Source organism: Ascidia mentula, chromosome 6 (genome assembly GCF_947561715.1).
Source record: "Ascidia mentula chromosome 6, kaAscMent1.1, whole genome shotgun sequence".
Taxonomy (NCBI): domain Eukaryota; kingdom Metazoa; phylum Chordata; class Ascidiacea; order Phlebobranchia; family Ascidiidae; genus Ascidia; species Ascidia mentula.
In genome coordinates this window covers 14278360-14304131 of record NC_138571.1, presented here as the reverse complement: position 1 = coordinate 14304131, position 25772 = coordinate 14278360, and the positions used below count along the sequence as shown (strand labels likewise).

Sequence of the window (25772 nt, the reverse complement as noted above, 5' to 3'; positions counted from 1 at the left end):
ACAACTCATTTGCTCTATGACAAACCACGCACCTTCACAACTATTTCCTCCTTTATGCTCATATGAACAACACAAACAGATGCGTAAGTTGTTGAGTTGAATGCAGCAGCTGTTGCTCATGTTTGGTTTATAGAGGAAAGCTTGGCTTTCTTACACCCAGCGAATATGTCTGCTGATGATGAAAGAGCTATCAATGTGGATGCCGATACTGTGGTAAGCTTTAAATTAACTAACGCAAGGCAGCATAGGCATCGATACTTTAATGGTATTCTTAGCCAGAAGTCTTTTGCTAAAGACTAGCACCATAGTTACTTCCTATGAAGCAGTTTAGCATAGGGTTTAGATATGAAGGTCTTATTGTAGACTCACTTCACGTTTCCGAAAAAATGTTTATTTCCTCGCATGCCCTTCCAGGATCACCCTATTGCTAAGATGTGTACATGGATTGGAGGGCATGTAATGATACTATAGTATGATTATAGTTGTGACATTCTCAAGCGAATTATCGTCTGAATCTAAGTATACCTTTTCCATGTGGATTCGGAAATATAGAAATACATTTAATCACGATGATGCTTTAATAGCGATTTTAAGAGCCAGATGAGCAAATAGCCATACGCAAGACAAGCACGCTAAAGTGACGAACAAAAAAAAGTTTCAGAACATCCTTTTATCTGCTGCTGCGGGGTTTTTAGTGCACTGCCAGATATGTTCATGTAAGGGCTTTTGGATCTGTCCCTGACGACATCAACACTACACACCGAATCCAAAAGCCAAAGTTGTTAATATAAACCAAAATACGTAGTCAAATAACTAATCATGCATGTAATTTCCATATTTATGATATGACTATAACTTAGGGTCAATTTTTGTACAGAATATCAGCTTTGTCGAGCAACTGGGTAGTCGAGTACAAGCGACAGTTGTACAAGATGAAGGTTTGTCATCTATTTAATTATCCGATAGGTTTTTATACTGTAAAGTTGCCATAGTCGTCTGACATGGTAACCTCAAAATTTAACGGTGCTCATTCCATTTTACCATGTGCATACATCGAAAACATTTATTAGGATAAGTATTTATTAGGCACAGGGTAAGTGCGTTTGTAATAGGTTACTTTACATCACCAGCGGTTATCGCCAAGATTTAAATACTTTGACCTTGTTGATGCAGATACGCTACAAAAAAACGCGATAACGAGGCTTACTGAACTGCAAAAAGAAAAATTGGAACTCCTAAATGACGTACTTCCGTACGGAGCGATGTCAAGTGAAAAAAATATTCCTCATATTCATCCGCCCTTCATTTTGACCGATATTTATCGTGGAAAAATTCCGAGAAAACCTGATCGTTCAAAACGACCATCTTCGCGAAAGGAATTTGCCGACATTGTAGATCGTAGCATTGACTTTCAGACGTTGCAAGACAAAATGAAAAGTGGCGCCTTTTTGTCTCTTGTTGGTCCACCAGGCAGCGGCAAAACCACATGCTGTCAAAGATTGGCAAGATCGCTTGATTCAAGTGTTGTATTTTTATTGCGGTTTATAGACTTAGACTATGGTGGCGTAGAGATGACACTTCAAGAGTTGTTGATAGATACACATTTCGCGACCATTGATCCCGATACAAGCAAGCATGCTTTTAACTGGATCGTAAAAAATGATGACAAGTGCGCGATTATAATGGATGGCTACGATCAGGCAGTTTGGTCGCTTGATGACGTAAGACCATCTCCTACGAATTTCGATACTAAAATTCCTGTTAGGATGTTAGTGGCCAAACTCTGTTGCCAGCAGTTCCTTCCAAAGTGCACTTTGCTCTTTTCCTCGAGACCACATTCACTCATATCCTTACCTCATGAGCTCCGACCAAGTTGTACAATTTACCTTGACGACTTTTACGCCGACGACATGAAGAAGCTCTTTTTCTCATTGGCTGGTAATCAAGCGCAGGAATTTTGGGATAACTTGCTTGAAAAAGCGCCCCAGTTGATTGAGTTGTGCTGCTCTCCGATTCTCCTGCAGTTTATTATTTGCAGCCTCAAGGATTCTGAAACCAAACTGCTGAACTCCATGACTGGGGTTTTCAAAGCTATAATTTGGTATCTAAGTCACTCAAAACACGCTCAGGGTCTTGAGATTGAAAGTCTTGAAGAACGCCTAGGCAGAATTGCCTACAAAGCAATTGTAAACTGCACGGTTGTTATCTCATTTAAACAACTGAAAGAAGAAGGCCTTTCAGATACCGATGTTCAAGACGTGATGATTACATCTGCTGGGCACAGAGGCTATAGCCACAGGCTTTACGAAGACGACAAAGTCATGCACTTTAAGCATCAGATCTTGCTAGATAACTTTGCTGCTATGTACATTAGCAAATACATGCCAGAGGACGAATTCCGGTTACTTGTTCCACAAATTGCAGGGGGAGGGCGTTGGTCTACAGTTAGAAGATTTCTTTGCGGCATACTCTTGGGTGGTGGAGAAGATGATGCTGAACTTCAGAATACAGGTGGCTTTTTAAAACCTTCCCAAAGCTGTGAACAGCAACTGTCCCCCGAAGATTGTTGATTTGTTACTGCCACGAAACTAATGGCTTTGTCTTGAGTCACACATTCTCTAAATCAAAATCCAAGATATATATATTTCGTCTACAGTTCGACATCGTCAGTATTACTTTGTATTTAAATGAATGATATTGACGATGCCTAATTGTCAGCAGGAACAACATACCGGCAAATGACTTGGGTTTTCTCTTGCATAACTTGTGAAAAAATCAGATACCGAGTTTTTGTTGTCCAAGGACTGCTGGGAGATTCTTATACGTATTTTAAGAGTTCTGTCAAGTGTGGAAACATTTTATTATTTCGACAATGACCAACGTTTTTTGGTTTACAGATCGCGCCTTTGCGTTGCACAATGAGATTCTGTGCCACTTCAAAAAGTGCGGAGGTGGTTGGATGCAAAACAGAGGTAACTCTTACCTGCAGTGTTAAAAGGCATTCTTAGCTTTATGATAACGTATTTCTTTAAACAGAGTTTCTAGACGTCCTGGTTGACGTTGTACAGGAATGCTCACCAGAAGTAGTCGATACTTTTGCCCAAGCATTCCCATCCACTGTCGATGTTAGGTTTTCTGTTCTGTCATCATCAGCAGCCTATGCACTGTCTCAAATTTTACCTAGAATAAAGCAGCCGATGAATGCAATTTATTTGGAAGGCTGCCATCTTAAACATGGGCCTTTAACAAAGATATGTAAAGCAATTGGAAAAATGTTGCACCAGGTTAGGTCTCCAATCTAGTGATGAAGTTTCAAACTTCGTTAGGTAGTTTCCTTCTATTGAACGAGTACACAACGATGATTTGATTGTTGTAGATTGGTATTGTGAATCTGGCATGCAATCACATCGGTCAAGATGCACTTCCATATGTTGCTCAGTGCATTCCCGTGGCGAAGGAACTATATTTAATGGGATGCGGCCTAACAGACCTGGGAAAATTTACCACAATGTTATCGGAATGCAATGTAAGAAACTTGGAAAGTTAGCCAATTATATGATTATCTAGATCATTCTGTTTCTGCTTATTTACTGAAGTTTCACCAAATTTATTCCTGTTTGCATTCAGATTGAACGCCTTAATCTTGGTAGAAATTATATTGGAAACCAGGGAGTTAGAGATCTTGCTCCCTATCTTGATAAAATACACCACATACGACTGGGGGATTGCGGTATCACTGACATTTCTCCTCTCACGGACAGTATGTCTTCAAGCAAAAAAACAGTAGGTTGTTTGTTACTTCTGTCAGTGACCGTATGCAACAATAAGCATTTACGCAAGTCTTGTTTATTTAATTGTTATGTCACGACATTAGCTTGGTAAGAATAAGGATAAAATGTACTTTGAAAGAAGTATCCGAAATTTTCCTTATCTCCCGGCAGTTTAATAGAAACATTCTCTATCGAGATTTTCCAAGTATTAGCTGTTCCGCAAAAAAACCTACAGAGGCAAAAATTTAACACCAACTAAATAAACACAAAGATTTGAGCTGCTGTGAGCCGATTGACTCTAGGGCAATCAAACTGTAACGAAAATAACACAGATAATACATGATGAGTCAACATTGGAGTCGTATATTGAATGAGCAATGAATATGAGTAACCAGTTGGCGCTTGGAACCTGGCAAAGTACCTCATTGGTTGCAATCTTACGCAATTAAGCAGTCACCTTACCAGTTTAACGATATTTGTCATGACACTAACGTAGTGAAACAGAAGGTCGAGAGAAGGGCATGCGTTTAATGTATCACAAATAACAATAGTCCGTAGTGTACATGGGTGTTAAACAGGGGGGGAGGCATGGGCCCATACCCCTATCCTATACATCCTGCCGTCACAAAAACTTAGGTTTAAACTTTCATAAGTTTTGGTTTTTCATTTGTCCAATTTGTTTATGGCTAATTAAAATAAATTGATTACACGACCGCAGAACTGGAAACTCATGCTTCGAAACAACGACATTGGAAACGCCGGAATGGACAACCTGGCGTCGTGTGTCGGCAATATTGAGTGGTTGCACGTGAGAAAGTGCGGAATAACAGATGTGACAAGATTTACCGAAAGCATGGGCTTACCGGGAAGCAAGGTAGGTGGAGGAACATCAATTTAGTCTAGGTCAAAGCAATACTTTCTCTTTGTGTTGAACTTGAAATATAATAGTTGATTGCCCTCTTAGGTCTGTCAACTTTTGCGCCAAGGACTTGCTTACTACCCAACTTTCCCAGTAACCATTCCGCTTGTGGTACGCTTGTTAGATTTGAAACAATTACCTATTCCAGATCACGATCCTGTACATTTGTGGCAACCCAATCGGGAACCATGGCATCAACGCCATTGCACAAAATATGGAAAAACTAGATGAGTTGGATGCAAGTGAATGTGGAATAACAGACGTGGCCGAACTTGCGAGGAATATCACATTGAGAGAGAACCAAGTGAGCAATATTCTGTTGTATAGGCAATAAAGCAAATGACGCTATTGTAGTGAGATGCAAATAGGGCCACTGTTTCGACGTAATATGTTTCAATCCGTGCAGCCTTGCACCGATCTTGCCAGAAGGACTGTCATTGCTTATTTGGGTTGTAATTCTGCGCTGGTAAGACCTATTAGGTCGAAACATTGCCCCTGTCTGCAGCTCACCACAAAAATATTCTGTTGGATGGTTTTATCGTCAATGCAAGTACTAGTGTTTCACATTATTTTCTCTCACCGTCACCATACACCGCAAAAAAATCGCTAAACTATTTGACCTATTGATGCTGCAATTGAATAAAATTGTGACTATTTCTGTCATTTTTTCCGATTTGGAAAGATTTTGGAAAAAATATAACATTTCCGCTATATGACATTCCGTATTTAACCAAAATAACCACTGAAATTGAAATGAGGCTCGTTTGCCAGACATAAGCACGTAAATTATATATTTTTTAAACAATTCCAAGGAAATTACACAATTTAAGAAATGGGTACAGCCGTGACAAACGAGAACAACAAATTTACACTTTTCAGATGAAAAGACTGAATATCAGCTTTAATAATGTTGGAAACCCAGGAATCGATTTGCTGGCGCCGTGCATTGTCAATTTGAAGGAGCTTGACGTCAGAAGTTGTAAGATCAGCAAAATTGACAAGCTTCTTCTTGAAATCCAAAAGTGCCAGATAAAAGTAAGTGATGAACATTTCAATCGCTTTTAGTTCAGTGTAAACCATCCCTAGTTATGCTTAACAAATCTTTGGTATGCCTAAAGCTTTTTTAATCGCAAATTTGTTTCAGGATCAATACGTTGACTTATTTGGAAATCCCCTCGAGGAAGAAGCGGAACAAACAGTATCGGAATTTTGTGGCGAAATCGCAAATATTCGTTTTTAAAGTGGATTTTATTATCACCGTTTCAGTTCATGCGTTCAAAATAAACTGCCAATACCGCTTTATTTACAAGCTCACCTGTTGTAAATGAGACTGCATTTTATTTGCATAATTTGCATATTCTGTAACTTGTTGTGCGTAAGAGGACTTGTGTTTTTTTGACACCTTCAATAAAATACCAATATCCATTGCTATTTAAATAAATTGTTACTGACGCTGCCAGACATGTTTTAATGCTGAATACTTGCTCTTCTGGCAAACATTGTCCACATTTCTTGATTTACATTTTATACCTCAAGATGCAGGCTGCTGCATAACATCCGAAACGCCGAGAAACATCGATAAAATAAAGTTTGCCAGAAGAGCAGTATTCAGTAATCAACTGTTATTATACATGGATTTTTGTTGTTGTGGAGTCTGTGGGCGTCTTTGCTGATGCCTTTGGAAATTACAACTGTTATGACTTACTTATGTGTGTGCTGTGCTTCCCAGCTAACACACAACGTAGTTTCGACATTCACAACGTCGCAGCAAGGTCGTAAACACGTGTCACACTTAGATTTTATCAAAGTAAATGTTGCAAAACAGTTTTCAAGTTAACGTTGGAAAGCAACGTTTTGAAAAACTTTATTTCTACGTTGTGGATGCGTAAATTATAACGCAATGGCAACTTTGCCACGGAACGTTGGTAAATACCATTTTTTGACCAAAAAATTACGTAACAAATAACGTAATTCAAACGTTGTCTGTGTACGTTGGAAAAAAACCTATATGTCACTGCTTTACAACGTTGCAAGTGACGTAAACAAAACGTTGCCAGTGTACGTTAGGAAAATACGTATATGACACTGCTTTACAACGTTGCAAGTGATGTAAATAAAACGTTGCCGGTGTACGTTAGGAAAATACGTATATGTCACTGCCTTACAACGTTGCAAGTGATGTAAATAAAACGTTGCCGGTGTACGTTAGGAAAATACGTATATGACACTGCTTTACAACGTTGCAAGTGATGTAAATAAAACGTTGCCGGTGTACGTTAGGAAAATACGTATATGACACTGCTTTACAACGTTGCAAGTGATGTAAATAAAACGTTGCCGGTGTACGTTAGGAAAATACGTATATGACACTGCTTTACAACGTTGCAAGTGACGTAAACAAAACGTTGCCACTGTACGTTAGGAAAATACCTATATGACACTGCTTTACAACGTTGCAAGTGACGTAAACAAAACGTTGCCAGTGTACGTTAGGAAAATACCTATATGTCACTGCCTTACAACGTTGTTAGTGACGTTACCAAAACGTTGCCAGTGTACGTTAGGAAAATACGTATATGTCACTGCCTTACAACGTTGCAAGTGACGTAAACAAAACGTTGGCAGTGTACGTTAGGAAAATACGTATATGTCACTGCTTTACAACTTGCTAGTGACGTTACCAAAACGTTGCCAGTGTACGTTAGGAAAATACCTATATGACACTGCTTTACAACGTTGCAAGTGACGTAAACAAAACGTTGCCAGTGTACGTTAGGAAAATACGTATATGTCACTGCCTTACAACGTTGCTAGTGACGTAAACAAAACGTTGCCAGTGTACGTTAGGAAAATACGTATATGACACTGCTTTACAACGTTGCAAGTGATGTAAATAAAACGTTGCCGGTGTACGTTAGGAAAATACCTATATGACACTGCTTTACAACTTGCTAGTGACGTTACCAAAACGTTGCCAGTGTACGTTAGGAAAATACCTATATGACACTGCTTTACAACGTTGCAAGTGACGTAAACAAAACGTTGCCAGTGTACGTTAGGAAAATACCTATATGTCACTGCCTTACAACGTTGTTAGTGACGTTACCAAAACGTTGCCAGTGTACGTTAGGAAAGTACCTATATGTTACTGCCTTACAACGTTGCAAGTGACGTAAACAAAACGTTGCCAGTGTACGTTAGGAGAAAACCTTTATGACACTGCTGTACAACGTTGCAAGTGACGTAACGAAAACGTTGCCAGTGTACGTTAGGAAAGTACCTATATGTTACTGCCTTACAACGTTGCAAGTGACGTAAACAAAACGTTGCCAGTGTACGTTAGGAGAAAACCTTTATGTCACTGCCTTTCAACGTTGCAAGTGACGTAAACAAAACGTTGTCAGTCTACGTTGGAAAAATACCAATATATCCCTGCTTTTCAACGTTGCAAGTAACTTATCCAAAACGTTGGCAGTGTACGTTAGGAAAATACCTTGATGACACTGCCTTTCAACGTTGCAAGTGACGTAACCAAAACGTTGTCAGTCTACGTTGGAAAAATACCAATATATCCCTGCTTTTCAACGTTGCAAGTAACTTATCCAAAACGTTGGCAGTGTACGTTAGGAAAATACCTTGATGACACTGCTTTACAACGTTGCAAGTGACGTAACCAAAACGTTGCCAGTGTGCGTTAGGAAAATACCTATATGAAACAGAAGTATGTCGGTATTTTTCTTATTGTTTCTCACAATGTATTGAAATTTTGCACACATAAACTACATGACATATCGAAACGGCTTGTCGCATTAAGTTTTAATTGAATGTTGCCCAATTTTCGCTAGAATAGTTTGCGCGCTAACGCCATTTCACAGCCGCCGTACGGTCGTGCCTCTGTAGTTTGTGATGATGCGCGTCGGTATTTTTCTTATTGTTTCTCACAATGTAATGAAATTCTGCACACATAAACTACATGACATATCGAAACGGCTTGTCGCATTAAGTTTTAATTGAATGTTGCCCAATTTTCGCTAGAATAGTTTGCGCGCTAACGCCATTTCACAGCCGCCGTACGGTCGTGCCTCTGTAGTTTGTGATGATGCGCGTCGGTATTTTTCTTATTGTTTCTCACAATGTAATGAAATTCTGCACACATAAACTACATGACATATCGAAACGGCTTGTCGCATTAAGTTTTAATTGAATGTTGCCCAATTTTCGCTAGAATAGTTTGCGCGCTAACGCCATTTCACGGCCGCCGTACGGTCGTGCCTCTGTAGTTTGTGATGATGCGCGTCGGTATTTTTCTTATTGTTTCTCACAATGTAATGAAATTTTGCACACATAAACTACATGACATATCGAAACGGCTTGTCGCATTAAGTTTTAATTGAATGTTGCCCAATTTTCGCTAGAATAGTTTGCGCGCTAACGCCATTTCACGACCGCCGCACGGTCGTGCCTCTGCAATTTGTGATGATGCACGTCGGTATTTTTCTTAGTGTTTCCCACAATGTGATGAAATTTTGCACACATAAACTACATGACATATCGAAACGGCTTGTCGCATTAAGTTTTAATTGAATGTTGCCCAATTTTCGCTAGAATAGTTTGCGCGCTAACGCCATTTCACGACCGCCGCACGGTCGTTTCTCTGTAGTTTGTGATGATGCGCGTCGGTATTTTTCTTATTGTTTCTCACAATGTAATGAAATTTTGCACACATAAACTACTTGACATATCGAAACGGCTTGTTGCATTAAGTTTTCATTAAATGTTGCCCAATTTTCGCTAAAATAGTTTGCACGCTAACGCCATTTCACAGCCGTCAGAAGGTGTTGTGGGAAAATAGTCAGCATTCATGTCGAGGCAAAGGGCGATACGAAATCGCTATATTGTGTACAAATCGTGTTTGGAAAGAAAGGCTACAGTTTGCCGCCATCTTCGAGTATAATTATCCAGTATTGTCCAAATCTGTCAGGCCCTGTGCTGGAAACGTTTACTGGTACTGTAAAAATGCATATATTCATCCGCCAGCAATTTGTGCAGCCTGCCTCGGCTTTGGGTTCTTTGCTGCAGAAAGTGGTACCGTTGTTTGGTTTCTGAAAGATACATTTTGTTTTTATTTGTGTTTTTTGTTTTGTAGAAGCTCAGTGTGTTAATAGAGTAGTAGGAATTTGTCTTTCCGCAAGATTTCAGCCAAACTATAAATGCATATGTACTCCTCCGCTAGGCCTATTTGGTGTGCCAGTGTATTGTATTCATCCGCCAGTTAACAGTGTAGTCTGCCTCGTGGTCGTGGTGGACGTCTTCGACTTCGACTTGTGACCAATGGAATTTTGAACATTGTAAGTTTAAAGTTGAGTTCACTAATGCGTGCTTGGCCGAAGGTTTTATGAAAATATTTTTGCCAATAGTTCTGCATGTGAAAATAGGTGCAACCCATATGCAAAACAATTGGGATTTGGTTTTGGGTTCTTTCCCTGTAGAAAGTGGTACAGTAATTTGTTTTCCGAAAGATACTTTTTTGTTACTTGTTTTGTAGAGGACCAAAGCGTTACTAGAGTAGTAGAAATTTGTCTTTCCTCCGCAAGATATTATTCAAACTATCAATGTATGTATTCATTCGCAAGGTCTGTTTCGCGTGCCAGGGTATTGTATTCATCCGCCAGGCATATATGGCTTACCAAAGCATTGTGTTCATCCGCCAGGTAACAGTTGTCTGTCTCGTGGTAGACGTCTTTGGTTTGATAAATGGAATTTTAAACTTTCGAGTAGAGTTTATTACTGCGTGTTTTGTCACGTGTCGGTTGTTTAATTTTACATAAAATAGTCGTCTGATTTGTAGTTAACTTAGTTTGTAGGGTAAAAACCGTTGACATTCGGGTTTCTCGCGCAAAATAGTACAATATTTTTTATCTGTATGAATCCTTTTTATCTTAAATGATTTGTGTGTAATTTCTGTTGTCTAGACACTGAAAAACAAAGTTTTTTAAAAATGAATAAAGATAGGAAACGTTACAAACGTTTGTGGATGAAAAGCAAACGTTCTGAAATTAAGCGAAAAAAAACAGAAGCTTATCATAAACTTTTCGATTGTTCTGATAGTGATGAAAATGACGATTCTGTTGGGTTATATGCTGGTAGTAATGAGACACATGCAATTGCTAACGACCCGTTTTCTAAATGTAGTTCTCAGACAGTGGAAATGACAGAAGACATTTCATCACATGGTGAGGTACATGGTAATTCTAAGGTTGTTAATGACAGCAAAACATGTGACTTTTCTGTTACTTTAGCCGATGATTTAAAAAAGTGGGCTGTTGATTTTAATATCAAACAAAATGCAGTTGACCATCTTTTGAAGATACTTAAAAATCATGGATTCAAAAATGATGTCAACGACCTTCCCTTGTGCTCACGAACACTTCTTGCAACTCCAAAACTTGTTAACATTACAAATAAGTCTGGAATGCAATACTATCATTTTGGCTTGCAAAATCAGATTCTGAATCATTTGCAAAAGTTGAAAAAAGAAAATATAACAGTGAGACATTTGGATCTTTCTTTTAACATTGACGGCCTGCCATTGTTTAAAAGTTCAAAGTCCTGTTTTTGGCCTGTGGTTTGCAGCATTGTAAATTTGAAATATATTTTTTTAGTGTCTCTTACATACGGATTGTCTAAACCTATAAATTATGATTTTCTGGATGATTTAATTCAAGAACTTAGTGACATTTTGAAATATGGTATTGTGTTTGATGGCCTGACATTGCCCTGTAAAATCCACAGTATTGTGTGTGATGCTCCTGCACGTTCCATGGTCAAAGGGACAAAACTGTTTTTTGGCTACTATGGCTGTGATAAATGCTCGCAAAAAGGCATTTGGATTGGTCGTATAACATACCAAGAAACATGCAACTATGTGGTGCGCACGGATGAATCTTTTAGGAGCCAAGCAAACAAAGAACATCACAACAAAATCTCTCCATTTTGTAACATACCTATTGACACGGTTAGACATTTCCCACTTGATTACATGCACCAAGTGTGTCTTGGTGTTATGAAAAAGCTTTTGCTAACTTGGATTAAAGGTCCAAAAAATGTTAGACTCTTCAACATATCAATATAGTTTCGGATAAGCTGCTTCAGCTAAGATCCTGTGTGCCCTATGTGTTTGCCAGAAAACCAAGAACATTAAAAGAAATTGAATACTGGAAAGCCACAGAGTTGCGGCAGTTTCTGTTATACACAGGAAAAATTGTCCTTCGTAAGGTCTTGCCAGAAAATTTGTATTCACATTTTCTTACTCTCAATGTTGCAATGTCATTTCTGATATCACCAGTATTAGTATCGTTACATTCATCGGTAGCTCATTCACTGTTGAAGAAGTTTATGTTACTGATTGTGGCAAGTTATATGGAAAAGAGTTTATGGTGTACAATGTACATAGTTTACTCCATTTGTCTGCTGATGCTATCCAGTTTTGTGGTCTTGACGCATGTAGTGGTTTTAGGTTTGAAAATTTTTTGCAAGTGTTAAAAAAAATGGTAAGATCTGGAAATAATCCAATTGCACAAGTTGTGAAACGAGTGCAAGAAAAAAGTTATGTTTTTCAGAGTACAGTGAAAGATTCAAATACTGACATTTCTACCAAGGAGCCTAACAATAGTTTTATTATTAACTGTGGAAAAAGTGATTTGATGTGTGTAGAGGCAGTTGAGAAACTTTGTAATGGTGGCTGTGTGCAGTATTTATGCCGAGTGTATCTTAATTCAAAGAGTTTATTTATGAATCCATGTGACTCTAAAATGCTTGGCGTGATTGTTGTAAATCCAAAGCATACAAAAATGAAAGTTATTTCTTTTAACCAAAATTCTGTTCAAGCATTTTGCATCAAATGTGAAAAAAAGAGTGTTTTTATGGCTGTATTACATGAGATATAATCTTGTATGTGCATGGTTACTTATGCCTTCCAAAACATGTTTACCAACTGGTTTGCAGGTTCGGTTAAAAAAATGTATTTGATAGTTGAATTTATAGAAGAAAAAAGTGTGGAAGTGGTACATTTATCATGGGTCGCTTCACAAGGGGTAAGTTTTGTGTTTTAAATTCATCATGGTGGTAAATTTGTTGGCAGTTATTTTAGTTTGTTCCTTTTAGAAGTGTTTTTGGCCAAAAAATGGGGCCAGGCAGAAAGCGAAAAAACAAGAATTACCAGACAAAGGCACATTGACCTTGCATAAATTTCGGGAATTAGGCCGAACTGGTAAATTTGTATGTAGAATCTGTGTCAGGTTAATATGGTGACAGGTTAACAGCATAGGCAATTTATTTTATAAGATAACTATGAAAAGGCAATACGCAAGTGCATTTTGGCAATGGATACTTCAAATATAGACAGTGAAGATGGCGAAACTCCATCAAAAAGAAAAGCAGCAGTTGATTTCTGGGGTAAGAATTTGTTCCTTTTTTGTTTTAAGTACATGAAATATACTTCTGTAAAAATAAAGTTGTTTGAGCATTGTTTTCCACCAAAATTGCCAATGTATGTTTTTGTAGATGAAAATATCACCTCCAATAACTTGTCACCTCCAACTGAAGTGCTTGGTATGATTTGTAGATAACTTAATCACAAAATCTACTTGGATGTTGAACTCAATAACATACTTTACACAGAGAGCAGATCAAATGTTGCTGATTCGGACCAGCCAAGAAGACGAAGTGATTCAGAAGCAATTGGTGGTAAGTTATTTCGCCTTGCGTCATTGTGGTTGGTAATGATAGTAAATATACTCTTATTGGTTTGACTCTCGTGTTTTTATGTATTGCAGAACATAACGATTCAGCTGAGAACATGTTGGACCGAACAGAAAGCCAAGGTAATTTTCACTAATTTTTTTATGCATTGTTTATTTACCAAACTTACCTACAGTTGCAATGTTGAGAAAGATAGTACAAGACATGAGCAGTATCAAAGATGAGTTGGGCTGCATAAAAGAAATGTTAGGAAAAGGAGCGGAAGATGAAAGTTTAGAATTTTTAAACACTCCATTGGAGACATTAGATGAGATGGAAATTAAACTGATCGAAAAAACATTCAAAAAATCATTTGTAGGTAACACCTGTTGGTAGTTTTTCAAATTTTGCTATAAAACATAATTTTTAGATTTCATTCTTGCAAAGTCTTGGGGGATCATCAGTCGGAGATGTAGTGAGGCGCATGATGAAATCTACAGGGTCGAACAAGCTGTGGTCTAATTACAGTTACAAGGGGAGAAAGGGGAATATGGCATTCTGCACAACGAATACCAACAAAGCAATAATAAGTATGTGCTAGCTATGTATATACCAACTTGTGTTTTTGGTTACTTTTTCTCAAAGAGAAATGGTTGCAAATTTAAACCAATTTGTGTTTTAATATGATGTAGAAGCTTGTTTAAGAAGTAAGGCAGCAGACCTGAAACAGATAGAAAAGGAGGTGGCGGAATTTCTAAAACATGCACCCAGGAGGCGTGGTGGAGACTTTTACAAGGTATGTGTATCATGGCTATTTTCATTTAAAGCCATAAATGCTGAAAACTGATACATTGTTGCGTGGCTTCGCCCCTTATCCTAAAAAGTTTCCAAACTATTATGATTCTGTGGATTGCCAGGCCTAAAAATTAAACTAGATGGTGTCACTAGAAACTTCTTTTGCAACACTTTTATTCCGTGTTTACTTTTTTTGCAGTCTCTTAATTCAAGCACCAGCAGCTCGTGTGATACCATGGTACTGTTATCCTCTGATTCTGAGTAGTTTGCTGGCATTTTAATAAAGTATTCTATACTGACATACTTCGTGTATTTTATATTGCAGGCATAATTTATAGGTGACTAACTTAGTTCGCGTGAACGTTTTGGAAACGAAACGAATAACGTAAAAACAACACGTGGTATAAATATTCTCTAATGACGTGATTAGAAACGTTATAAGAACGTCGACACTTGCAGGTAGAAAACAAACGTTGGTTTTTAACGTTGTGTGCATCACGTTGGCGCCACGTGTGCTGATAACGTTCTCAAAACGTATTCTAAACGTAATTTGGAGTCAATATTTTCACGTAAAAATAACGTTCGGGCGAACGTAAAATAAGCGTTGGTTTTCAACGTTACTTTATATCACGTTGCTGCCACGTGTGTTGATAACGTTCCTCAAAACGTATTTTAAACGTAGTTTGGAGTCCACGTTTTGACGTAAAAAAAACGTTAGGGCGAACGTAAAATAAACGTTCGTTTTCAACGTTACTTTGCATCACGTTGCCGCCACGTGTGCTGATGACGTTCCTCAAAACGTATTTTAAACGTAGTTTGGAGTCCACGTTTTTACGCAGAACAAACGTACAGACAGAACGTATTTTTGACCAAAACATGACCTGATATCAACGTTAAAAATACGTCAAATTGTTAGCTGGGTTGTTCGAGCACTACTAAATTACGTTCGGACAGTATGAAATTAATATTTTGTTTATGCTTGTGGAAAGTGTTTCGGCCTGTAACTTATGGTCACCTTTGCTAAACAGATTTCCTCGGTTAAAGCTCTTTTATTGTACTTTCGGCCGCAGTAACTATAAATAATAGAAAACAGACAGACAAATATCTAGCTTCATTTTTTATCCACCTAAAAATCTTGAGCTTTAACAGCTACTATATAGCACAGCTTTTCATGTCTACTTTGGACATTGAGCAGCCTTATCCACTGCAAAATTTCCGACTTAGTAGAGCGTGTGCGGTGACGCATGTCGTTACGCACCATTATCGTGCTTCGCCGTGCTATTAATACCATTACGGCCAGAGGACAAAAAAGCTCGAATGAACAGCTGCGCACCAACTGTAAATAAAGTGAATTCATTTTCATCAGTCTTTCGGACTTATTAAGTGTTGTGCAAGGTAGATGGTAATATGGAGCCCAGCCTTGATGTGGGAAATGTAGGCAGCGTTGTGTTGGGCGGTGAGTTGCATCAGCATTTTTACGAAGAACATCACCACGTTCATCAACATTACCACAACGTTGCAGATGCTGCAGCCGACGATGTCACTGGTGCTAATGTTGCAACAAAAGGTACATGATCAAAAGCGTACACTAAACATGATGCAACATGCAGTAGTACTTGCTTCCGTAGTGTATTTTAACTTCTTGACATCTTGTGGGGTATATCTTTAATATAGACATTAGGTAGTATAGACCTTTAGACTATTATGTAGTCATTATAATGTGTCTATAGACAGCACAGTAAATGCCGCTTATATGTTTGACTCTTTCACATATGACTACATACCGTGGGTTGAGCTTAACAATGGAAGTGTTCAGAATTGATTAGGTGTCACTTATACAATAATGAAACTTCAAAGCATCAACTTTTTTGCGTATAATGTGTCGTATTGTTTGTGGTAAATACCATTCTTCGCTACATTGTACGCATCTTTCTGTGCATATAAACGCAGACGGGAGATAAACGAGCTGTTTCCTATTTCAGCAAAGAGATTACAGGAATTGCTGCGGAAATCGGCTAGCCTCGCTTGTGAGACCATCACGCCACCGGTAAAACTAACTCAAGCGATTAAGCCGGTGACGTTGTCGATGACGCAAAACCCGAAACGGGCCGATGAAGATGAGAGAAAGAGTGGACATTATGAACATAGGAAGGAACTTGACGATTTTTATTTGCCAAATAGAAGTGACGTCACCGAAGAGAACATGTTTGATTGCGCGAAAAAGCGGGCGGTTTTGGAAGCTAAGCGTAATTGCTCGAGCGAGACGTCGCGCGAAGAATTTGTGGAAAAACGCGGCAGCGTTGTGGGCGTCGTTGGTCAGGCGGGGATTGGCAAAACCACGACTGTTAAGAGATGGGTAAAATCCGTCTTGGACAATCGCATCCTACCCCAGGTAACTTTTCTCATACTTATATTCGTGAGAGCGATGGATTTCTCCAACGAAGGGAGTTTGCTGGAATGCTTGTTGGTGTCAAGCTGCTTTTCAAGCTGGGAACATACACCAGAAATGGACAAAACGTTGCTAAAGATTCTGAACGCTGACAAGGGGATTGTTATTTTTGTAGACGGCCTTGACGAGGCGCCCATTGAGAGTCCAGGGGCTCGTGTGCCTCAAGTGGGCCTGTTTGATCGCGCTAAGCCGTGGACGTTCCTTATGAACTTGCTGAATGGAAATTTGCTTCCCAACTCTAAGAAAATTGTAACATCTAGACCAGGCTTTCTCTATAGTCTTAATCCCGTATGCAGGCCGCTGTTCAACGTCCAAATACTGGGATTAAATGCAATGGCACAGGATGAACTTGGATTACAAATTTGTGGCAGCAAATACGCGCAAGTCAAAGAAATTTTGCAGGAGAACGAACGCGTTTTCGCTTACTGTTATGTCCCCGTCAACTTTGTGGTGACTTGCGACTACCTGCTGAACAACGATCACGACCCAGAAACTCTTTCTATGACCGGAATCCTTGCCTACACATGCGAGCAGTACACCAGGACGGATCATCTTCAAGGTAGTGATTGCGAAGTGGATAAACTGGCGCTGCTCGCATGGACGGGACACAATAAGCAACAAATCCTGTTCAAAAGCAACGACTTCTCTGCGTTGGGAATCCATACTAACACGGTACAAGCCTTCCTCAGTACTTCTGTGACCAAGTCGATTAATTTGGCAATGAAGATCTTGAGCGGTGACAAACGCTGCTACTTCTCGCATCTCATCTGGCAGGAATTTTTCGCCGCTGTTTACCTAATGCTCCTGGCTCCAAAGGATGTCCTATCCTCCACTTTAAACGCTCTCACGCACCACCGATACGAAGTTGTCACAACCTTCATGTTCGGACTCTGCAACGAGAAGCCGTTTAGGAGGCTGCTTAAGGTTATTCCCCACTGCTCTCTCGATGTATGGGAAAGCAAAAGAACATTGCTGCAAAACTGGGCGAGTGCATTGGTGTTTAACATATCAGAAGAAAATTTCCTTCAGGTAAGTTTACTAAAATTTACAAATCTCAATTTTTGGAGCTCAAAGCGACTCTTACGTTTTTGCCATTGCAACCATTTTTTTGTAATGAACGCATGTCTGGTCAGAATACTTGTTAACAATGGTAACCACTGACTCTTTTTGCTCTGTTGCCAGGTCTGCGCCTGGACGAGCGAAGCCAACATCGATGACTTTACCCGAGCCATAGCAAGAAAACTTCCAGAAAAATTGAAAATCAGGGGATTTGTCCACCCCGCAGATGTCTCTTATCTAATTAACCTCCTGAAGAAATCAGACAAACCACATGCACTGCAATGTTGCTATAGTAGATGGCGCGGAGAGTGCTTGGAACGTTTTACTTCCATTTTGCCACAATCTGGTGCCAAGGTAAGTCGCGGTAGATGTGTGGTACTCAGACGTTTTTCGCGTGCAATGAACTTCAAGAAGTGAACAGCACTTGCGACACTACAGTCATAAATCTATTAGAACGATTTTTTATTTATGTATGTAATCATCAGCCGCAGAAGGCTGACTTAACCTGTCATTAAATTGTTGCGTGATGCCGTTAGAAACTAAAAACGGCAAACCTAGGCATCGCGACGCACAGTTTGAGAACCACTGCGTTGATATTTAGCCGTGCTACAAGCATTTTGACAATACGCCCTTTTTAATGAAACAAACAAACTTTTGGGAAGATGCTGCAGAAATGCCACTTTTTTAGGTTTCGAGTATTGATTTTGCGGGTTATCGTATTGGAAACGCTGGACTTGAATGTTTGGCGAACTGCATCGGATTTATAAAGCAATTCCAATTGAAGAACTGCGGAATCGGTGTGGAGGGAATTCGTGTGTTTTCAAGCAAATTGCTCGAGTCTGGCGAGAACGTACGTTTTTTTTGTAATCTGTGAAACTAAATTACTTGCATTTACATCGCAGAGCCGGTAGCCGAATCGACAAATTACGCCTAACCTGCTAAAACAGAAATGATCCAGGCCCAGCAACGTAAATGCATGTAATTTAGATTTATTTGTCCTACAATTTTGGCAGTGGGCGCCTTATGATAGAATTTGTTCTTGTCTTAAACCCAATTATCATTTTGGTGTTATGTGTAGATAAGCCAACTTGAATTGTCAGGAAACATTATTGGTGACGAAGGTTGCGTTTTGCTGGCCCGATGTGCTTCTCAAATTGAATACCTAAAACTCTCTGCTTGCTACATCGGTATTGTCGGTCTAAAAGAAATTGCAAAGTTTCTGAAAATGTTACCTACGCCGGTGAGCCTTATTTGTGTAACTTTCGTTTGTAGTATCGGAAATTTAAATAAAAACATTGCTATCTTCTGTTTTACATTTTCAAGTTTTTTTTTTCTCATTTTTATAATTGCAGACTTTGTAGCATAATTTTCGGTTTACTTTTACTGACAAAAAAATCTTTCCAAAAGTGCAATAAACCCATAAAAAATGGAAAATTGATCGGTGTTTGAAGAAGCCTCTTAATATTCTAACTGACTCTTTACAGATGAAGCTTTTGCGGCTAAGCTGTAACGAAATAGGAGAAGAAGGGGCAGAAATATTGTCTCAGTGCGTTGGACACTTGGAGGAACTTCACATCGCGTTCTGCAGAACAACTGGGCGTGGAATTGCACTGATTGCTCGACAAATTTCTGAGCTGGATCGGCAGGCAAGATTTAGAATGATGCAATGGTTTTTTGAAGTTGGGCCCTTACATTTCCTGCAAGAAGGTGCTCCGTCAACAGCTGATACAGGATAAGTTGATACTGCGTGTTCTGTCTGCAGCTCACTTATTCCTACATTATTTGAACAAAATTAGGTTATAATCGTTTCACACACCGATTAATCAGTAAATGTTATTGCTTATTGGTATTGTCAATGCGAAATTACGTCCTATAGTCACCACAGGTTTTTTTCAATCTCTCGTTACCCCAGCTTTACATAGAAAGCCCTAACTTGCTTGTCTGATAAGTGCTATGGTGCAACCACGCCAAACTTATTTTGGAACCAGTTATTTTTCTGCAGATGGTTCATCTATGTTCGTCAGCCAACCAACTTAATATGGAGGCCATTTTAGCAGCTTCACAATGCCTTCATAACCTGAATAGAATATCCCTTGGTTTTTGCGGGCTTGATGTTTGCCATCTGCAAATTCTTGCTAACGGTGTAGCAGTACTGCGGCATCAAGTAAGTTGTTACAACGATTGAACGATACGACTTTGGCTAATCATTTATGCTACATTTTTCAACTGGACTAGCAGGATTTAAATCGGTAAATGTATACAGATGGAGGTGGTTTGTCTCAACGGAAACCACATAAACGAAGCCGGTGTCGCAGCGATAGCCAGCTGCCTGCACAACATACAGACTCTTAAGATGAAGAGTTGCAATTTGGGTGTTGCTGAATTAAAGATTTTGGCAAAGAGAATCAAAAAACTATCTCAACCGGTGAGTCATGGCAATAGCATACTTTAAAGGAAAACCGGTGCAATTGTTTATTGGAAATAATCAATGCTTCATTGGTCTAGTGCTAAGAAGTTGAAGCATGTGCATGCTCGATACCAATCGGTACCGTCTTAAACACGCTATGAATAATTTTTTCGGAAAAATGTAATGCAAAATGTCGAAGTGACACATACAATGCAAATTATAACTCACCACTCTATCGCAATAAATGCTTTTCGCTGGTATATCATGTTGAAGTAATCCCTACTCCCTGCAGATGCAGAAAATTGATTTGGGCAAAAACGACTTTGGAAGCGAGGGAATCAAGGTTCTGGCCCCTTGTCTATTTCGTATCATAGAGCTATGTGTGAGTGAATGTGGCATCGGCAGAAAGGGAGCCAGAGCTTTAGAAGCGGCAACTAAAAACAACAAGGTAATGCAACAGGTTGTACGTGTTTCAAATTTCAACTCTTCACCCAGTAGGGGCATCGGCGGATTCAAAAATTCCATTTCTATCACCGACCAAAACTCATTGTGGTGCAAAAGTGGCAATGTGTGACGTTAATATGCCAAAAGCTGGACATGAGCCAGAGAAAAGCACTGTACTGCTTGGGCAATTTTTACCGAACCACTCCTGCGTGGGAGCCCTAGTAGCAAAGTACATATGTATAAGGTTAATTATTTATTTGAAGTTTCGACCTTACATCTTGGTAGAAACAACGGAAACTATAAGTATTCTTGTTAAATTATCATTTAGACAGGGTTATTATTTTAAAATTAGGTCCGACACTACCGAAAAATAAAATAATTTTTATAGGATATTCATATTTGATTATCGAGTTGTTTCAATTTGTGTACAGTTGGGAAAGCTTAATCTATCCATGAACCCGATAGGAAGCGATGGTGCAATGGCCCTGGCTCGTTGTATTAACAAATTTTCTGCACTTGACCTTTGCTGGACTCAGATAGGAAGTACTGGCATACAAAGAATAGCCTCAGCCATTGTTGAGAAACAATATGAGGTAAGAGCACGAAACGATTTGGTGTGGCGCCAGGTTTAATCGACTCATTTTGTAGGAAATGCTGTTATAGTAGCCAACGAAAAAAGATACTTCATATTTGAGACAATTACTTAAAACCGTAAAGTACAAATGGACTGAAACTGAATGAAAACAATTGTTCGAACAAACCAAAATAATGCCAAGCAAATTAAATCATTTTGTATTTTGCACTAAAAGTTACAACGCGCATAAACAAGAAACATAAAATGACATGGGCACATATATAGACGCTACGGATATCGAGCCAGGGGACTATAAAAAGGTTAATTTTACGATGAATATTACTGCCGTAGGATTCGATACAATACAACATATATCATTTGAGCTCAATACTTACAGTTGGAATCGCTGGAACTGTCCCGGGACGAAGTAGATGAAGAGGCGAGAAGAGCTCTGACGATGTGTCGGCCATTCGTAAAATGCATAAAAGTTGGATATTCTCACATTCCGCAGGAAGTCACAACTCACGATGACGATCTGTTTCAATAAACAATCACTTTTATAATGTGAAAAAAAAACGTTTTTTGAAAAGATTTGAAGAAAAAAAAATCAACGCAGATGTCTTGGTTTAATTGCATGAAGCTTATGGATCAAAAATAAATTTTAATGATCAGTCCATTGATCGGAAAAGGTTTTCTATAACTTACCAACAGGACGCAACGGCCAGGATAATTCAGTCGGTATAGCGTTGGACAATTATTCCAACAATCAAGGGTTCAATTTATCGTCCGTGAAGCTATTTGATCACATTAGAAAGCAAACCTTCGCAGAGAAGTACATTTAATCTGGAAAAATTTCGTTGTAACAAACTAATTAAACGAGGAGGCCAGGTTGGCGCTGTTGGCATGGCGTTGGCATATGCGCACAATTGTTAAGATTCAGTGGAATTTTTCTCAAACAAATCCACAAAAAATGGAATATTTGTTGATCAAATCTACTTGTCTGCAAAATTGTTTTTTTTTTGTATGATTCAAAAGCTTCCCAGACCGGGGATTGAACCTGGGTCGCCTGGGTGACAGCCAGGAATCCTAACCACACGCATCTGGGAGGTTGGTAAAACGAAGGCTTTCACCTTGCTTGAAACTTTGAGAATGCAATATGTGAAAAAAGAAGGAACCGCCCGATAAGGGACTTGAACCCTTGACCGTTGGAGTAAAAGTCCAACGTTCTGCCGACTGAGCTAACCGGGCTACTGCGACGAATTGTTTAGATTCAGTGGAACATTTGTTGATCAAATCTACTTGTCTGCAAATTTTTTTTTTGATATGATTCAAAACCTTCCCAGACCGGGAATTGAACCCGGGCCGCCTGGGTGAGAGCCAGGAATCCTAACCACTAGACCATCTGGGAGGTTGTTAAAACGAAGGCTTTCACCTTGTTTGAAACTTTGAGAATAAAATATGTGAAAAAAGAAGGAACCGCCCGATAAGGGACTTGAACCCTTGACCGTTGGAGTAAAAGTCCAACGTTCTGCCGACTGAGCTAACCGGGCTACTGCGACGAATTGTTTAGATTCAGTGGAACATTTGTTGATCAAATCTACTTGTCTGCAAAATTATTTTTTTGATATGATTCAAAAGCTTCCCAGACCGGGAATTGAACCCGGGCCGCCTGGGTGAGAGCCAGGAATCCTAACCACTAGACCATCTGGGAGGTTGTCAAAACGAAGGCTTTCACCTTGCTTGAAACTTTGAGAATGCAATATGTGAAAAAAGAAGGAACCGCCCGATAAGGGACTTGAACCCTTGACCGTTGGATTAAAAGTCCAACGTTCCACCGCCTAAGCTAACCGGGCTACTGCGACGAATTGTTAGATTCAGTGGAAAATTTGTTGATCAAATCTACTTGTCTGCAAAATTATTTTTTTGATATGATTCAGAAGCTTCCCAGACCGGGAATTGAACCCGGGCCGCCTGGGTGAGAGCCAGGAATCCTAACCACTAGACCATCTGGGAGGTTGTTAAAACGAAGGCTTTCACATTGTTTGAAACTTTGAGAATACAATATGTGAAAAAAGAAGGAACCGCCCGATAAGGGACTTGAACCCTTGACCGTTGGAGTAAAAGTCCAACGTTCTGCCGACTGAGCTAACCGGGCTACTGCGACGAATTGTTTAGATTCAGTGGAACATTTGTTGATCAAATCTACTTGTCTGCAAATTTTTTTTTTGATATGATTCAAAACCTTCCCAGACCGGGAATTGAACCCGGGCCGCCTGGGTGAGAGCCAGGAATCCTAACCACTAGACCATCTGGGAGGTTGTTAAAACGAAGGCTTTCACCTTGTTTGAAACTTTGAGAATAAAATATGTGAAAAAAGAAGGAACCGCCCGATAAGGGACTTGAACCCTTGACCGTTGGAGTAAAAGTCCAACGTTCTGCCGACTGAGCTAACCGGGCTACTGCGACGAATTGTTTAGATTCAGTGGAACATTTGTTGATCAAATCTACTTGTCTGCAAATTTTTTTTTTGATATGATTCAAAACCTTCCCAGACCGGGAATTGAACCCGGGCCGCCTGGGTGAGAGCCAGGAATCCTAACCACTAGACCATCTGGGAGGTTGTTAAAACGAAGGCTTTCACCTTGTTTGAAACTTTGAGAATAAAATATGTGAAAAAAGAAGGAACCGCCCGATAAGGGACTTGAACCCTTGACCGTTGGAGTAAAAGTCCAACGTTCTACCGACTGAGCAAACCGGGCTACTGCGACGAATTGTTAAGATTCAGTGGAACATTTGTTGATCAAATCTACTTGTCTGCAAAATTATTTTTTTGATATGATTCAAAAGCTTCCCAGACCGGGAATTGAACCCGGGACGCCTGGGTGAGAGCCAGGAATCCTAACCACTAGACCATCTGGGAGGTAGAAAAAACAAAGGCTTTTACCTTGTTTGAAACTTTGAGAATACAATATGTGAAAAAAGAAGGAACCGACCGATAAGGGACTTGAACCCTTGACCGTTGGATTAAAAGTCCAACGCTTTACCGACTGAGCAAACCGGGCAACTGCGACGAATTGTTTAGATTCAGTGGAACATTTGTTGATCAAATTTACTTGTCTGCAAAATTATTTTTTTAATATGATTCAAAAGCTTCCCAGACCGGGAATTGAACCCGGGCCGCCAGGGTGAGAGCCAGGAATCCTAACCACTAGACCATCTGGGAGGTTGTCAAAAAACGAAGGCTTTCACCTTGTTTGAAACTTTGAGAATACAATATGCGAAAAAGGAAGGAACCGCCCGATAAGGGACTTGAACCCTTGACCGTTGGATTAAAAGTCCAACGCTCTACCGACTGAGCTAACCGGGCTACTGCGACGAATTGTTCAGATTCAGTGGAACATTTGTTGATCAAATCTACTTGTCTGCAAAATTATTTTTTTAAATGATTTAAAAGCTTCCCAGACCGGGAATTGAACCTGGGCCGCCTGGGTGAGAGCAAGGAATCCTAACCACTAGACTATCTGGGAGGTTGTCAAAACGAAGGCTTTCACCTTGTTTGAAACTTTGAGAATAAAATATGTGAAAAAAGAAGGAACCGCCCGATAAGGGACTTCAACCCTTGACCGTTGGATTGAAAGTCCAACGCTCTACCGACTGAGCTAACCGGGCTATTGCGACGAATTGTTTAGATTCAGTGGAACATTTGTTGATCAAATCTACTTGTCTGCAAAATTATTTGTTTAATATGATTCAAAAGCATCCCAGACCGGGAATTGAACCCGGTCCGCCTGGGAGAGAGCCAGGAATCCTAACCACAGTATGTGAAAAAAGAAGGAACCGCCCGATAAGGGACTTGAACCCTTGACCGTTGGATTAAAAGTCCAACGCTCCACCGACTGAGCTAACCGGGCTACTGAGAAGAATTGTTTAGATTCAGTGAAACATTTGTTGATCAAATCTACTTGTCTGCAAAATTATTTTTTTAATATGGTTCAAAAGTTTCCCAGACCGGGAATTGAACCCGGGCCGCCTGGGTGAGAGCCAGGAATCCTAACCACTAGACCATCTGGGAGGTTGTTAAAACGAAGGCTTTCACCTTGTTTGAAACTTTGAGAATAACATATGTGAAAAAAAAGGAACCGCCCAATAAGGGACTTGAACCCTTGACCGTTGGATTAAAAGTCCAACGCTCTACCGACTGAGCTAACCGGGCTACTGCGACGAATTGTTTAGATTCAGTGGAACATTTGTTGATCAAATCTACTTGTCTGCAAAATTATTTATTTAATATGATTCAAAAGCTTCCCAGACCGGGAATTGAACCCGGGCCGCCTGGGTGAGAGCCAGGAATCCTAACCACTAGACCATCTGGGAGGTTGTTAAAACGAAGGCTTTCACCTTGTTTGAAACTTTGAGAATACAATATGCGCAAAAAGAAGGAACCGCCCGATAAGGGACTTGAACCCTTGACCGTTGGATTAAAAGTCCAACGCTCTACCGACTGAGCTCACCGGGCTACTGGAAAGAATTGTTTAGATTCAGTGGAACATTTGTTGATCAAATCTACTTGTCTGCAAAATTATTTTTTTGATATGATTCAAAAGCTTCCCAGGCAG

At 39.7% G+C, this 25772-nt stretch overlaps 4 protein-coding genes and 12 non-coding genes across 16 annotated transcripts; 4 read left to right on the top strand and 12 right to left on the bottom strand.

Moving 5' to 3' along the window:
• Positions 1–87: 87 nt before the first annotated feature.
• LOC145907258 (uncharacterized) lies at positions 88–4144 on the top strand. The gene is made up of 8 exons (XM_082994687.1): positions 88–213; positions 878–938; positions 1174–2511; positions 2898–2972; positions 3037–3284; positions 3377–3526; positions 3628–3783; positions 4103–4144. The coding sequence occupies exons 1-8, from the start codon at positions 166–168 to the stop codon at positions 4142–4144; spliced, it is 2118 nt and encodes a 705-aa protein (XP_082850813.1). The 5' UTR covers positions 88–165.
• A 396-nt stretch (positions 4145–4540) lies between these two features.
• LOC145906779 (uncharacterized) lies at positions 4541–6017 on the top strand. Its single transcript, XM_082994230.1, has 4 exons — positions 4541–4644; positions 4838–4993; positions 5569–5724; positions 5834–6017. The coding sequence occupies exons 1-4, from the start codon at positions 4624–4626 to the stop codon at positions 5927–5929; spliced, it is 429 nt and encodes a 142-aa protein (XP_082850356.1). The 5' UTR covers positions 4541–4623; the 3' UTR covers positions 5930–6017.
• A 5144-nt stretch (positions 6018–11161) lies between these two features.
• Positions 11162–14488, top strand: LOC145907257 (uncharacterized). Its single transcript, XM_082994686.1, has 11 exons — positions 11162–11468; positions 12694–12782; positions 12853–12958; positions 13033–13143; positions 13252–13299; positions 13369–13434; positions 13524–13571; positions 13625–13803; positions 13859–14018; positions 14121–14224; positions 14423–14488. Exons 1-11 carry the CDS (start codon positions 11162–11164, stop codon positions 14486–14488), a joined length of 1284 nt encoding a protein of 427 aa, XP_082850812.1.
• A 1059-nt stretch (positions 14489–15547) lies between these two features.
• On the top strand, positions 15548–21764 carry LOC145906146 (NACHT, LRR and PYD domains-containing protein 12-like). Its single transcript, XM_082993555.1, has 11 exons — positions 15548–15790; positions 16206–17701; positions 17855–18085; positions 18420–18581; positions 18810–18971; positions 19216–19377; positions 19734–19895; positions 19995–20156; positions 20431–20586; positions 21014–21175; positions 21554–21764. Exons 1-11 carry the CDS (start codon positions 15631–15633, stop codon positions 21701–21703), a joined length of 3165 nt encoding a protein of 1054 aa, XP_082849681.1. The 5' UTR covers positions 15548–15630; the 3' UTR covers positions 21704–21764.
• Positions 21765–22492: 728 nt separating this feature from the next.
• Positions 22493–22564, bottom strand: Trnae-cuc (transfer RNA glutamic acid (anticodon CUC)). Its single transcript has one exon. It is a non-coding gene; the product is annotated as a tRNA-Glu (tRNA).
• A 231-nt stretch (positions 22565–22795) lies between these two features.
• Positions 22796–22867, bottom strand: Trnae-cuc (transfer RNA glutamic acid (anticodon CUC)). The gene has a single exon. It is a non-coding gene; the product is annotated as a tRNA-Glu (tRNA).
• A 230-nt stretch (positions 22868–23097) lies between these two features.
• Trnae-cuc (transfer RNA glutamic acid (anticodon CUC)) lies at positions 23098–23169 on the bottom strand. The gene has a single exon. It is a non-coding gene; the product is annotated as a tRNA-Glu (tRNA).
• A 230-nt stretch (positions 23170–23399) lies between these two features.
• Positions 23400–23471, bottom strand: Trnae-cuc (transfer RNA glutamic acid (anticodon CUC)). The gene has a single exon. It is a non-coding gene; the product is annotated as a tRNA-Glu (tRNA).
• Positions 23472–23701: 230 nt separating this feature from the next.
• On the bottom strand, positions 23702–23773 carry Trnae-cuc (transfer RNA glutamic acid (anticodon CUC)). The gene has a single exon. It is a non-coding gene; the product is annotated as a tRNA-Glu (tRNA).
• Positions 23774–24004: 231 nt separating this feature from the next.
• Positions 24005–24076, bottom strand: Trnae-cuc (transfer RNA glutamic acid (anticodon CUC)). Its single transcript has one exon. It is a non-coding gene; the product is annotated as a tRNA-Glu (tRNA).
• Positions 24077–24307: 231 nt separating this feature from the next.
• Positions 24308–24379, bottom strand: Trnae-cuc (transfer RNA glutamic acid (anticodon CUC)). Its single transcript has one exon. It is a non-coding gene; the product is annotated as a tRNA-Glu (tRNA).
• Positions 24380–24450: 71 nt separating this feature from the next.
• Positions 24451–24523, bottom strand: Trnak-uuu (transfer RNA lysine (anticodon UUU)). The gene has a single exon. It is a non-coding gene; the product is annotated as a tRNA-Lys (tRNA).
• A 229-nt stretch (positions 24524–24752) lies between these two features.
• Positions 24753–24825, bottom strand: Trnae-uuc (transfer RNA glutamic acid (anticodon UUC)). The gene has a single exon. It is a non-coding gene; the product is annotated as a tRNA-Glu (tRNA).
• Positions 24826–25156: 331 nt separating this feature from the next.
• Positions 25157–25228, bottom strand: Trnae-cuc (transfer RNA glutamic acid (anticodon CUC)). The gene has a single exon. It is a non-coding gene; the product is annotated as a tRNA-Glu (tRNA).
• Positions 25229–25296: 68 nt separating this feature from the next.
• Trnak-uuu (transfer RNA lysine (anticodon UUU)) lies at positions 25297–25369 on the bottom strand. The gene has a single exon. It is a non-coding gene; the product is annotated as a tRNA-Lys (tRNA).
• Positions 25370–25458: 89 nt separating this feature from the next.
• Positions 25459–25530, bottom strand: Trnae-cuc (transfer RNA glutamic acid (anticodon CUC)). Its single transcript has one exon. It is a non-coding gene; the product is annotated as a tRNA-Glu (tRNA).
• Positions 25531–25772: the final 242 nt, after the last annotated feature.

Bases quoted from the DNA above. Each gene is read 5' to 3' on its own strand.
- LOC145906779 (XM_082994230.1), top strand. From the start codon at position 4,624: ATGGGCTTACCGGGAAGCAAG. The intron at 4,645-4,837 runs GTAGGTGGAGGA...TACCTATTCCAG, and splicing joins TGGGCTTACCGGGAAGCAAG to ATCACGATCCTGTACATTTG. The intron at 4,994-5,568 runs GTGAGCAATATT...TACACTTTTCAG, and splicing joins TCACATTGAGAGAGAACCAA to ATGAAAAGACTGAATATCAG.
- LOC145906146 (XM_082993555.1), top strand. From the start codon at position 15,631: ATGGAGCCCAGCCTTGATGTGGGAAATGTAGGCAGCGTTGTGTTGGGC. The intron at 19,378-19,733 runs GCAAGATTTAGA...ATTTTTCTGCAG, and splicing joins TTTCTGAGCTGGATCGGCAG to ATGGTTCATCTATGTTCGTC. The intron at 21,176-21,553 runs GTAAGAGCACGA...CAATACTTACAG, and splicing joins TTGTTGAGAAACAATATGAG to TTGGAATCGCTGGAACTGTC.
- LOC145907257 (XM_082994686.1), top strand. From the start codon at position 11,162: ATGCAATACTATCATTTTGGCTTGCAAAATCAGATTCTGAATCATTTG. The intron at 14,019-14,120 runs GTATGTGCTAGC...AATATGATGTAG, and splicing joins TACCAACAAAGCAATAATAA to AAGCTTGTTTAAGAAGTAAG. The intron at 14,225-14,422 runs GTATGTGTATCA...CTTTTTTTGCAG, and splicing joins GTGGTGGAGACTTTTACAAG to TCTCTTAATTCAAGCACCAG.
- LOC145907258 (XM_082994687.1), top strand. From the start codon at position 166: ATGTCTGCTGATGATGAAAGAGCTATCAATGTGGATGCCGATACTGTG. The intron at 939-1,173 runs GTTTGTCATCTA...TTGTTGATGCAG, and splicing joins GACAGTTGTACAAGATGAAG to ATACGCTACAAAAAAACGCG. The intron at 3,527-3,627 runs GTAAGAAACTTG...GTTTGCATTCAG, and splicing joins CAATGTTATCGGAATGCAAT to ATTGAACGCCTTAATCTTGG.